The sequence below is a fragment of the Crinia signifera genome, chromosome 3 (assembly GCF_055691185.1).
Source record: "Crinia signifera chromosome 3, ASM5569118v1, whole genome shotgun sequence".
Classification (NCBI taxonomy): domain Eukaryota; kingdom Metazoa; phylum Chordata; class Amphibia; order Anura; family Myobatrachidae; genus Crinia; species Crinia signifera.
Window position 1 is genome coordinate 2,404,636 of NC_139219.1, and position 14,135 is coordinate 2,418,770.

Consider the following 14,135-nt stretch of genomic DNA (forward strand, 5'->3'; position numbering starts at 1 on the left):
CCTTTATCCCCTTGGGACAACACACAGAGCTCACTTCATCTTCTACTGTTATAGCTTTGTGCCGCAACACATCATCATAATTACAGGAGCAGACAAGCCAAATTACTGACCCTGGATATATGGCCATTTACATTTGCTTTCCACTACATACTGATGGGAGTATGTAAGAGTCACATTAGTGGTATTTGTACATTTATGGCTATTGTATATGTAAGCATGCCGGCTGCCTGACGTGCCCGCGACTTGTTCCCTGGATTCTCTCTCCAGGCGCAAAACGTCCATAGCTGCTGATCTGTGGACATGGTGCATGCTGACCCAAGGCGGAATGTATGCATCGTCTTCTGATAACGATGTATCCTATGCTCCTAATATACAGTATACAGACATGCATAATTGTGGCGGACACATTATCCTGGGTGCTGGATGTGACACCCATATGTGCATGCAGGCAGGTGTAGGTGGAGCCATATTACAGCCTGATCACGGGGGACGCGGAATCCCAGCTTCAGCACTTGTAGAGATCACTTACACACCACAAAAGGATAGATATAACTAATTAGAGAGAGAAATGACTCTGGCCCAATGTAAGGATATACATATCACGTGATGGGGGATTATTTTATTACATAGGATTCTTGCTTCCAGAATGCATACATCTAACGTCTTACAAAAGGTTCCGGCGTTCACGCTACTTCCTGTGGCAGTTTCTGTAAGATCCAGGACTGTAACCGCTCCAGTTCCGGCAAACTGAGTTCATGACAGAGGTTAGGGTAAGTGTGGAATGAGCAGTGCACGCCGCACCGCTGTAATACTGCAGACGTCGCTTCCCCCCACTGATGAAGCACTAACTGGTCAGCCTGGCCGTGGCACTGGAATAGCTCCGGCAACCTCTGCTGGGCGCCTTCAAGCTCCTGAATAGTGCACAATACAGAAAATCTCATTAGGACATAACCAGGGAAAATACAGGTAACGCAGGGCCTAATTCATGGGGGACGGGACATTACACAGCAGCGAGGAAGTGTCTGCGGTATAACAAACCAAGGGCAGCAGGAGTCATCTGTAGGAGATGGATCCGAGTGCTGCGTCTGTGGACACCCCCCCGATCGCACTGGGTTCAGGCACCGGCCAGCCTGCATACACCTGGGTCCAAAAGTGTACATACAGTGACGCTGCAGCTGATGGGGCTGGTGGAGTCATCGCAGGACTCAGCACATGCCCAGAACGGGCCATGCATCTGTACAGACCCCCTAACATCACACTTGTAGATAAACCATAGTGTATGTGCACAGATGTGAATTAGGCTCATAGCGTATTAATACTTCACTTAAAATAAAACCAACGGCCCGAGACTATAAACTCCATGTCTGCGACACTTCTATGCCCATACCTTATACACCACAGAAGGCTCATTCAGGAAGCTAGACAGTGCAAAGACTCCAGCTACATCTCTATGGTACCGATAAGCCAAGTGCATCGCCATAGCGCCACCCATAGAGAATCCACCTGCAGATATACGGGAATGTTCTTATTAATCACATGGTGCTGGGCATAGAAACAAGACATAACTTCTGTACATACAGTATGTGTCCGTATGTAGCATCGCTGCCTATCTCCCATAACTATACTGCCCACCGTGCATGGCAAGATGAGTGTGTAATATATATATATATATATATATATATATATATATATATATATACATATATAGGTATGTACCATCGCGATTCGTATAATATACAACATAATGGAAGAAGTGGCACTCAGAGGCTTGGTGAAAGGTGAATCAAGTGGATATTTTTAATCCAGTGAAATCTATGTTTCATCGGCCCCTTCTTCCGGATTACAGTGAACACAGACAATGCGTTTCCTGTGATATGGGAGATGCTGAAGTCCACTGGTGTATCCCGATGACTGACTGCACGGGGGAGGAGGGTGAGGGGCGAGTACCACTTGACATGCTCATGTGTATTTATATGCCCACTTGCACTATTGTCTGTGTTCACTGTAATCCTGAAGAAGGGGTCGCCAAACACCGAAACGTAGACTTCACTGGATTAAAAATATCCACTTGATTCACCTTTCACCAAGCCTCTGAGTGCCACATCTTCCATTCTGTTGTATCTGGAGGGTTATCAGCCCTCACAAGGAGGCACCGGAGCAAGTACCCAGCCATTTAATAAGTCCCGAGTGACAGGTCCTCGCCTCTGCATATCTATATATAAAGCAGCGTGATATACCTATTACATCCAGCCTCAGTACACCATGCAGTGTGAGGCCTCATACATCCAGCCTCAGTACACCATGCAGTGTGAGGCCTCATACATCCAGCCTCAGTACACCATGCAGTGTGAGATGCCTCATACATCCAGCCTCAGTACACCATGCAGTGTGAGGCCTCATACATCCAGCCTCCGTACACCATGCAGTGTGATACCTCATATATCCCGGCCTCAGTACACAGTGCAGCGTGATATACCTCATACATCCAGCCTCAGTACACCGTGCAGCGTGATATACCTCATACATCCAGCCTCAGTACACAGTGCAGTGTGATATACATCCAGCCTCAATACACCATGCAGCACCTCAAACATCCAGCCTCAGTACACCATGCAGCGTGATATACCTCATACCTCCAGCCTCAGTACACCATTCAGCGTGACATACCTCATACATCCAGCCGCAGTACACCGTGCAGCGTGATATACCTCATACATCCAGCCTCAATACACCATGCAGCACCTCAAACATCCAGCCTCAGTACACCATGCAGCGTGATATACCTCATACCTCCAGCCTCAGTACACCATTCAGCGTGACATACCTCATACATCCAGCCTCAGTACACCGTGCAGCGTGATATACCTCATACATCCAGCCTCAGTACACCATGCAGTGTGATATACCTCATACATCCAGCCTCAGTACACCATGCAGCGTGATATACCTCATACATCCAGCCTCAGTACACCATGCAGCGTGATATACCTCATACATCCAGCCTCAGTACACCGTGCAGTGTGATATACGTCATACATCCGGCCTCAGTACACCGTGCAGCGTGATATACCTCATACATCCAGCCTCAGTACACCGTGCAGCGTGATATACCTCATAATACAGCCTCAGTACACCGTGCAGCGTGATATACCTCACACATCCAGCCTCAGTACACCGTGCAGCGTGATATACCTCATACATCCAGCCTCAGTACACCGTGCAGCGTGATATACCTCATACATCCAGCCTCAGTACACCATGCAGCGTGATATACCTCATACATACGGCCTCAGTACACCGTGCAGCGTGATATACCTCATACATCCAGCCTCAGTACAGCTTGCAGCGTGATATACAGTACCTCATACATCCAGCCTCAGTACACCAGGCAGCGTGATATACCTCATACATCCAGCCTCAGTACACCAGGCAGCGTGATATACCTCATACATCCAGCCTCAGTACAAGCGTGATATACCTCATACATCCAGCCTCAGTACACCATGCAGTGTGATATACCTCATACATCCAGCCTCAGTACACCATGCAGCGTGATATACCTCATACATCCAGCCTCAGTACACCATGCAGCGTGATATACCTCATACATCCAGCCTCAGTACACCGTGCAGCGTGATATACCTCATACATCCAGCCTCAGTACACCGTGCAGCGTGATATACCTCATACATCCAGCCTCAGTACACCATGCAGTGTGATATACCTCATACATCCAGCCTCAGTACACCATGCAGCGTGATATACCTCATACATCCAGCCTCAGTACACCGTGCAGCGTGATATACCTCATACATCCGGCCTCAGTACACCGTGCAGCCTGATATACTGTACCTCATACATCCAGCCTCGGTACACCGTGCAGCGTGGTATACCTCATACATCCAGCCTCAGTACACCATGCAGCGTGATATACCTCATACATCCAGCCTCAGTACACCATGCAGCGTGATATACCTCATACATCCAGCCTCAGTACACCGTGCAGCGTGATATACCTCATACATCCAGCCTCAGTACACCATGCAGCGTGATATACCTCATACATCCAGCCTCAGTACACCGTGCAGCGTGATATACGTCATACATCCAGCCTCAGTACACCATGCAGCGTGGTATACCTCATACATCCAGCCTCAGTACACCATGCAGCGTGGTATACCTCATACATCCAGCCTCAGTACACCGTGCAGTGTGATATACCTCATACATCCAGCCTCAGTACACCGTGCAGCATGATATACCTCATACATCCAGCCTCAGTACACCGTGCAGCGTGATATACCTCATACATCCAGCCTCAGTACACCGTGCAGCATGATATACCTCATACATCCAGCCTCAGTACACCGTGCAGCGTGATATACCTCATACATCCAGCCTCAGTACATCCTGCAGTGTGATATACGTCATACATCCAGCCTCAGTACACCGTGCAGCGTGATATACCTCATACATCCAGCCTCAGTACACCGTGCAGCGTGATACACCTCATACATCCAGCCTCAGTACACCATGCAGCGTGATATACCTCATACATCCAGCCTCAGTACACCGTGCAGCGTGATATACCTCATACATCCAGCCTCAGTACACCGTGCAGCGTGATATACCTCATACATCCAGCCACAGTACACCGTGCAGCGTGATATACCTCATACATCCAGCCTCAGTACACCGTGCAGCGTGATATACAGATGGGTCTGTTCCCATCTTTGCAGGGGATGGCGCTGGCGTCGCCAGCCGCCATCCCCCGCCAGCGCCATGGCGATCGTGAGAAGGGGGCGCGCGCGTACGAGAGGCGCGCGCGCCCCCTTCCGACGGCGCTTCCAAACGTTTCCCCGGGTCCCCGCCGGCTTGCCGGCGGTAACCCGGGGTCCCCCCTGCCTGCCCGCATCCCCCCTAACCCCCCCCGTCTCCCTGAGGCGGAGACGGACAGGGTTTCCGCCACGCTAGCGACGGAGACTGAGACGCACGCGCGTCTCAGTCTCCTCGCTGGCGAGGCTGCTGGCGGGTCGCCAGCGCATACGTTCTGGCGACCCGCCAGCAAGGATGGGACCTGCCCCATCTGTACCTCATACATCCAGCCTCAGTACACCATGCAGTGTGATATACCTCATACATCCAGCCTCAGTACACCATGCAGCGTGATATATACCTCATACATCCAGCCTCAGTACACCGTGCAGCGTGATATACCTCATACATCTTGCCTCAGTACACCATGCAGTGTGAGATGTCTGGTGAGTGAGCGGTCAGGTCTTGTTCAAGTATGCTAGCGCCAGGTGTTTTTTGTGCTGAAAGAGGAGAGTGTGGCCCTTTGTGTCACTTATCGCATAGGTTAGTACATATAGGCAGAGGGAAGCTAGTGCTTGGTACATCCCGCCCCAAGACGGTATACAGCACAGAACAGAGACGCGCCTACTAGATTGTAGCTCGTTCTGTACAGATCAGAGACTCAGTCGCATATAGATATACAAGTGTCACATATCACATTACATTATACAAAGTGCTACAATATAGCAACCACAAATGTAAAAGCATTCTTTATGAATAGAAAATTGCAGTATCCCATTGTAGGCTAAAGACTACACAGCGCATTGCTGGCTGGCCAGCGGGTTCCACCAGAACCCTCTCCGGACTTGGCCACTGTGCAGGCTGGTAACTGCACAGTGAGGTTCCGGCAGCATAGAGCACATCGCTGGCATATCCCATATTGCAATGCAATGTATGGGAAGATCCTGCCCACATCACACTGGATATGCCATCCAGGATAAATGGGCGCCTTGGTCACAAAAGAAGCAAAAATTAAAGATGACACTCAGTGCTACAAGATTATCACATGACCTGGAGCCCCAAGAGATGTTGGCGTGACTGCAGCAGGGATGTATGAGGACACACTGGCTGATATGATGTCTTGGTACATAGCATTACGCATTGTGAAACATAAACACTAGAATGTGAAGAGGAATTGAACTATGAAGCACAGAGCAGGCAGTACGGCCCCAGACCTTCCCTGGAGACAACTTGGCCACATTCCGGGTTATGGTGATTGGAGAATCAGTATAAATGGTCTCTGGAACCCACCTCGGATAACTCAGGACTTCCGCGGTATAATGGACGCCTATCTACTGGCTGAGGATTTGGGGAGGGGTGCCGGATGACCTCCAGACAATCGGGATTCAGATGGTCGGTAGACAGATTTTGGATCCCGACTGTCAAATGCACAACAGTAAGGATTCCTGACTTATAGGGGACTATTCTCCCTCGTGGGGGTTCACAACCCCCATAGGGGGAGAATAGAACCTGCAGCAAGCGCAGCCACCGCCCCCGCAGAGTGCACGCACCCCTCTGAGTACCGGCGGTAGGGATTTAGATTTCTGTATACTGACCGTCGGCAAACTATACCGCTCCCTTTGGGGAGCGTGCCCCATCTGTGGTCTGATCGGAGGTAACTGTATTACTATTCCACAGGTCATGGGCAGAATCACAGATGGCAGGGAATGCCAGTATTGCGGGCTAGGAATTACTCCGGCTTATTGCGGCAGCGCACAGGACATTATAGGACCATGTGATGCTGTTGGATTTTCTGGTATTACATAAGAAGGAGCCACTGAAAGCTCAGAGTTAGTCAGAGTCTGGCAGATACTGGAGGATGAGTCATGTACAATCCTTTCCCATGTAGTCACCTCCAGCGCTGAATACTGACTAACGATCCTTTCATGTGGTGAATGAGAAGGGTGCACAGAAGAACCGAGTCCCGGATCCTTAAATGGTTTTCCATGGAAAAAGCTGCCGTGTATCAGCGAGTAACGCGGTGACGGCGCTCCCAGGGTGCACAGGGGAGTAAACGCCTCGCACTGATTTCAATAAATATTTACTGTTTGTGGCAAAATGTTATGATGCAGCGACAGTATTTCAGGGCTCAGATTGGCGCAACACATAGCACAAGCTTCCAACGGATTCTTCTCATTGCTGTAGGGATAATGTGTGACGTCCCTGTGGCACTTACTGTAATGACTTACCAGCTGCGGGGATAATGTGTGACGTCCCTGTGGCACTTACAGTAATGACTTACCAGCTGCGAGGATAATGTGTGACGTCCCTGTGGCACTTACAGCAATGACTTATCAGCTGCGAGGATAATGTGACATCCCTGTGGCACTTACAGTAATGACTTACCGGCTGCGAGGATAATGTGTGACATCCCTGTGGCACTTACTGTAATGACTTATCAGCTGCGAGGATAATGTGTGACATCCCTGTGGCACTTACTGTAATGACTTATCAGCTGCAGGGATAATTTGTGACGTCCCTGTGGCACTTACTGTAATGACTTATCAGCTGCAGGGATAATGTGTGACGTCCCTGTGGCACTTACTGTAATGACTTATCGGCTGCGAGGATAATGTGTGACATCCCTGTGGCACTTACAGTAATGACTTACCGGCTGCGAGGATAATGTGTGACATCCCTGTGGCACTTACAGTAATGACTTACCAGCTGCGAGGATAATGTGTGACGTCCCTGTGGCACTTACTGTAATGACTAATCAGCTGCGAGGATAATGTGTGACGTCCCTGTGGCACTTACTGTAATGACTAATCAGCTGCGAGGATAATGTGTGACGTCCCTGTGGCACTTACAGTAATGACTTACCAGCTGCGAGGATAATGTGTGACGTCCCTGTGGCACTTACTGTAATGACTTATCAGCTGCAGGGATAATGTGTGACGTCCCTGTGGCACTTACAGTAATGACTTACCAGCTGCGAGGATAATATGTGACATACCTGTGGCACTTACAGTAATGACTTACCAGCTGCGGGGATAATGTGTGACATCCCTCTGGCACTTACAGTAATGAGTTATCAGCTGCGAGGATAATGTGTGACATCCCTGTGGCACTTACAGTAATGACTTACCAGCTGCGGGGATAAAGTGTGACGTCCCTGTGGCACTTACAGTAATGAGTTACCAGCTGCGAGGATAATGTGTGACATCCCTGTGGCACTTACTGTAATGACTAATCAGCTGCGAGGATAATGTGTGACGTCCCTGTGGCACTTACAGTAATGACTTATCAGCTGCAGGGATAATGTGTGACATCCCTGTGGCACTTACTGTAATGACTTATCAGCTGCGAGGATAATGTGTGACGTCCCTGTGGCACTTACTGTAATGACTAATCAGCTGCGAGGATAATGTGTGACGTCCCTGTGGCACTTACTGTAATGACTAATCAGCTGCGAGGATAATGTGTGACGTCCCTGTGGCACTTACAGTAATGACTTACCAGCTGCGAGGATAATGTGTGACGTCCCTGTGGCACTTACTGTAATGACTTATCAGCTGCAGGGATAATGTGTGACGTCCCTGTGGCACTTACAGTAATGACTTACCAGCTGCGGGGATAATGTGTGACATCCCTCTGGCACTTACAGTAATGAGTTATCAGCTGCGAGGATAATGTGTGACATCCCTGTGGCACTTACAGTAATGACTTACCAGCTGCGGGGATAAAGTGTGACGTCCCTGTGGCACTTACAGTAATGAGTTACCAGCTGCGAGGATAATGTGTGACATCCCTGTGGCACTTACTGTAATGACTTATCAGCTGCGAGGATAATGTGTGACATCCCTGTGGCACTTACTGTAATGACTTATCAGCTGCAGGGATAATGTGTGACATCCCTGTGGCACTTACTGTAATGACTTATCAGCTGCAGGGATAATGTGTGACGTCCCTGTGGCACTTACTGTAATGACTTATCGGCTGCGAGGATAATGTGTGACATCCCTGTGGCACTTACAGTAATGACTTACCGGCTGCGAGGATAATGTGTGACATCCCTGTGGCACTTACAGTAATGACTTACCAGCTGCGAGGATAATGTGTGACGTCCCTGTGGCACTTACTGTAATGACTAATCAGCTGCGAGGATAATGTGTGACGTCCCTGTGGCACTTACTGTAATGACTAATCAGCTGCGAGGATAATGTGTGACGTCCCTGTGGCACTTACAGTAATGACTTACCAGCTGCGAGGATAATGTGTGACGTCCCTGTGGCACTTACTGTAATGACTTATCAGCTGCAGGGATAATGTGTGACGTCCCTGTGGCACTTACAGTAATGACTTACCAGCTGCGGGGATAATGTGTGACATCCCTCTGGCACTTACAGTAATGAGTTATCAGCTGCGAGGATAATGTGTGACATCCCTGTGGCACTTACAGTAATGACTTACCAGCTGCGGGGATAAAGTGTGACATCCCTGTGGCACTTACAGTAATGAGTTACCAGCTGCGAGGATAATGTGTGACATCCCTGTGGCACTTACTGTAATGACTAATCAGCTGCGAGGATAATGTGTGACGTCCCTGTGGCACTTACAGTAATGACTTACCAGCTGCGAGGATAATGTGTGACATCCCTGTGGCACTTACAGTAATGACTTACCAGCTGCGAGGATAATGTGTGACATCCCTGTGGCACTTACAGTAATGATTTACCAGCTGCGAGGATAATGTGTGACGTCCCTGTTGCACTTACAGTAATGACTTACCAGCTGCGAGGATAATGTGTGACATCCCTGTGGCACTTACAGTAATGACTTACCAGCTGCGAGGATAATGTGTGACGTCCCTGTGGCACTTACAGTAATGACTTACCAGCTGCGGGGATAATGTGTGACGTCCCTGTGGCACTTACAGTAATGACTTACCAGCTGCGAGGATAATGTGTGACATCCCTGTGACACTTACAGTAATGACGTACCAGCTGCAGGGATAATGTGTGACGTCCCTGTGGCACTTACAGTAATGACTTACCAGCAGCAGGGATAATGTGTGACATCCCTGTGGCACTTACAGTAATGACTTACCAGCTGCGAGGATAATGTGTGACATCCCTGTGGCACTTACAGCAATGACGTACCAGCTGCGGGGATAATGTGTGACATCCCTGTGGCACTTACAGTAATGACTTACCAGCTGCGGGGATAATGTGTGACATCCCTGTGGCACTTACAGCAATGACGTACCAGCTGCGGGGATAATGTGTGACATCCCTGTGGCACTTACAGTAATGACTTACCAGCTGCGAGGATAATGTGTGACGTCCCTGTGGCACTTACAGTAATGATTTACCAGCTGCAAGGATAATGTGTGACGTCCCTGTGGCACTTACAGTAATGAGTTACCAGCTGCAGAGAAAATGTGTGACGTTCCTGTGGCACTTACAGTAATGACTTACCAGCTGCGAGGATAATGTGTGACATCCCTGTGGCACTTACAGTAATGATTTACCAGCTGCGAGGATAATGTGTGACGTCCCTGTGACACTTACAGTAATGACTTACCAGCTGCGGGGATAATGTGTGACGTCCCTGTGGCACTTACAGTAATGACTTACCAGCTGCGGGGATAATGTGTGACGTCCCTGTGGCACTTACAGTAATGACTTACCAGCTGCGAGGATAATGTGTGACGTCCCTGTGGCACTTACAGTAATGACTTACCAGCTGCGAGGATAATGTGTGACATCCCTGTGGCACTTACAGTAATGACTAACCAGCAGCAGGGATAATGTGTGACATCCCTGTGGCACTTACAGTAAAGACTTACTAGCTGCGAGGATAATGTGTGACATCCCTGTGGCACTTACAGTAATGAGTTACCAGCTGCAGAGAAAATGTGTGACGTTCCTGTGGCACTTACAGTAATGACTTACCAGCTGCGAGGATAATGTGTGACATCCCTGTGGCACTTACAGTAATGACTTACCAGCTGCGAGGATAATGTGTGACATCCCTGTGGCATTTACAGTAATGCGTGAGACTTCTGGCGCCAGACATCTATTCTACCAAAGGTGCTGTTTAGTGGTAAGGCTAGATGTACAAGGCATACAGAACATTACATGGCACACAGAGCTAGGGTTTGAGCACTGGCGAAACCCTTACCTACAAGCAGCCGGCTCTCCGGCACGCCAGCGGACACTTCTTCTCTGATTAAATCGCTCAGGATGTGGCACATAGAGTCCACCGAATCCAGGTGTTCCGGGCTCTGACGGGAGATTTTATACCTATCAAACCAGACATTGGACAGAGCTCCCATCATTGGTGTGTAGGGCCTAGGGATAGAACAGAACATGAATGTCATATCTCTCTTCTGCATCAGAATATACTGTACATGGGTTACCATTATTACCCTGTATATGGTGCCACAAGAGATCCACAGCGCCCACTTACAGAGCACAGGGCAATGTAGGACAAGTACAGGGTATATACCCGCACTGACAGATGGATCACCCGTGGGATTACATGCCGTACAGGGTATATAACCGCACGGACAGAAGGATCACCCGTGAGATGACATGCCGTACAGGGTATATAACCGCACGGACAGAAGGATCACCCGTGGGATTACATGCCGTACACAGGGTATATAACCGCACGGACAGAAGGATCACCCATGGGATTACATGCCATACAGGGTATATAACCGCACGGACAGAAGGATCACCCGTGGGATTACATGCCGTACAGGGTATATAACCGCACGGACAGAAGGATCACCCGTGGGATTACATGCCGTACACAGGGTATATAACCGCACGGACAGAAGGATCACCCGTGGGATTACATGCCATACAGGGTATATACCCACACGGACAGAAGGATCACCCGTGGGATGACATGCCGTACAGGGTATATAACCGCACTGAAAGAAGAAGGATCACCCGTGGGATTACATGCCGTACAGGGTATATAACCGCACGGACAGAAGGATCACCCGTGGGATGACATGCCGTACAGGGTATATAACCGCACAGACAGAAGGATCACCCGTGGGATTACATGCCATACACAGGGTATATAACCGCACGGACAGAAGGATCACCCGTGGGATTACATGCCATACAGGGTATATACGCACACGGACAGAAGGATCACCCGTGGGATTACATGCCGTACACAGGGTATATAACCGCACGGACAGAAGGATCACCCGTGGGATTACATGCCATACAGGGTATATAACCGCACTGACAGAAGGATCACCCGTGGGATTACATGCCGTACAGGGTATATAACCGCACTGACAGAAGGATCACCCGTGGGATTACATGCCGTACAGGGTATATAACCACACTGACAGAAGAAGGATCACCCGCGGGATTACATGCCGTACAGGGTATATAACCGCACTGACAGAAGGATCACCCGTGGGATTACATGCCGTACAGGGTATATAACCACACTGACAGAAGAAGGATCACCCGCGGGATTACATGCCGTACACGGTATATAACCACACTGACAGAAGGATCACCCGTGGGATTACATGCCGTACAGGGTATATAACCGCTCTGAAAGAAGGATCACCCGTGGGATTACATGCCGTACAGGGTATATAACCGCACTGACAGAAGGATCACCCGTGGGATTACATGCCGTACAGGGTATATAACCGCACTGACAGAAGGATCACCCGTGGGATTACATGCCGTACAGGGTATATAACCGCACTGAAAGAAGGATCACCCGTGGGATTACATGCCGTACAGGGTATATAACCGCACTGACAGAAGGATCACCCGTGGGATTACATGCCGAGTATGGAGCACAAGATGGTTTAGATAAGAGTAGGAAAAGCACATGAGGAGAGAGGGTCCTGCTCGTGAAAACAGACATGGGTGACACAGATGGGGAATATTTACACTGATTATATTACAGTCTCCAGTGTGCTCCTGCTGTGCTGCGAGCAATACTAGCACTATTCCCAGTCTCCAGTGTGCTCCTGCTGTGCTGCCCGCATTACTAGCGCTATCCACAGTCTCCAGTGTGCTCCTGCTGTGCTGCCAGCATTACTAGCCACAATCTCCAGTGTGATCCTGCTGTGCTGCCAGCACTACTAGCACTACTATCCAGTCTCCAGTGTGCTCCTGCTGTGCTGCCAGCATTACTAGCACTACTATCCACAGTCTCCAGTGTGCTGCCAGCATTACTAGCACTATCCATAGTCTCCAGTTTGCTCCAGCTGTGCTGCCCGCATTACTAGCACTATACACAGTCTCCAGTGTGCTCCTGCTGTGATGCCGGCACTAATACCACTACTATCCACAGTCTCCAGTGTGCTCCTGCTGTGCTGCCAGCACTACTATCCAGTCTCCAGTGTGCTCCTGCTCTACTGCCAGCATTACTAGCACTACTATCACCAGTCTCCAGTGTGCTCCTGCTGTGCTGCCAGCACTACTATCCAGTCTCCAGTGTGCTCCTGCTGTGCTGCCAGCATTACTAGCACTATCCACAGTCTCCAGTGTGCTCTTGCTGTGCTGCCAGCATTACTAGCACTATCCAGTCTCCAGTGTGCTCTTGCTGTGCTGCCAGCATTACTAGCACTATCCACAGTCTCCAGTGTGCTCTTGCTGTGCTGCCAGCATTACTAGCACTATCCACAGTCTCCAGTGTGCTCTTGCTGTGCTCTCAGCATTACTAGCACTATCCACAGTCTCCAGTGTGCTCTTGCTGTGCTGCCAGCATTACTAGGAACTAACCACAGACTTCAGTGTGCTCCTGCTGTGCTGTCAGTATTACTAGCACTGTCCACAGTCTCCAATGTGCTCCTGCTGTGCTGCCAGCATTTTTAGCACTATCCACAGACTCCAGTGTGCTCCTGCTGTGCTGCCAGTATTATTAGCACTATCCACAGTCTACAGTGTGCTCCTGCTGTGCTACCAGTATTACTAGGAACTATCCAGTCTCCAGTGTGCTCCTGCTGTGCTGAAAGCATTACCAGCACTACTATCCAGTATCCAATGTGCTCCTGCTGTGCTGCCAGCATTACTAGCATTACTATCCACAGCCTCCAGTGTGCTCCTGCTGTGCTGCAAGCATTACTAGCACTATCCACAATCTGCAGTGTGCTCCTGCTGTGCTGCCAGTATTACTAGCATTATCCAGTCTCCAGTGTGCTCCTGCTGTGCTGCCAGTATTACTAGCACTATCCAGTCTCCAGTGTGCTCTTGCTGTGCTGCCAGCATTACTAGGAACTAACCACAGACTCCAGTGTGCTACTGCTGTGCTGTCAGTATTACTAGCACTGTCCAGTCTCC

The 14,135-nt window shown here is 49.5% G+C and overlaps 1 protein-coding gene across 1 annotated transcript in view; it reads right to left on the reverse strand.

Moving 5' to 3' along the window:
• Positions 1–599: 599 nt before the first annotated feature.
• LYPLAL1 (lysophospholipase like 1) overlaps positions 600–14,135 on the reverse strand; it is a 59,737-nt gene continuing 46,201 nt past the window's right edge. Inside the window, exons 3-5 of the mRNA XM_083175144.1 lie at positions 10,981–11,150; positions 1,388–1,503; positions 600–911 (exon numbers count right to left, since the gene is read on the reverse strand). Coding sequence (XP_083031270.1) covers positions 684–911; positions 1,388–1,503; positions 10,981–11,150 — 514 coding nt within the window. The 3' untranslated portion in view covers positions 600–683. The remainder of the gene's footprint in view (positions 912–1,387; positions 1,504–10,980; positions 11,151–14,135) is intronic.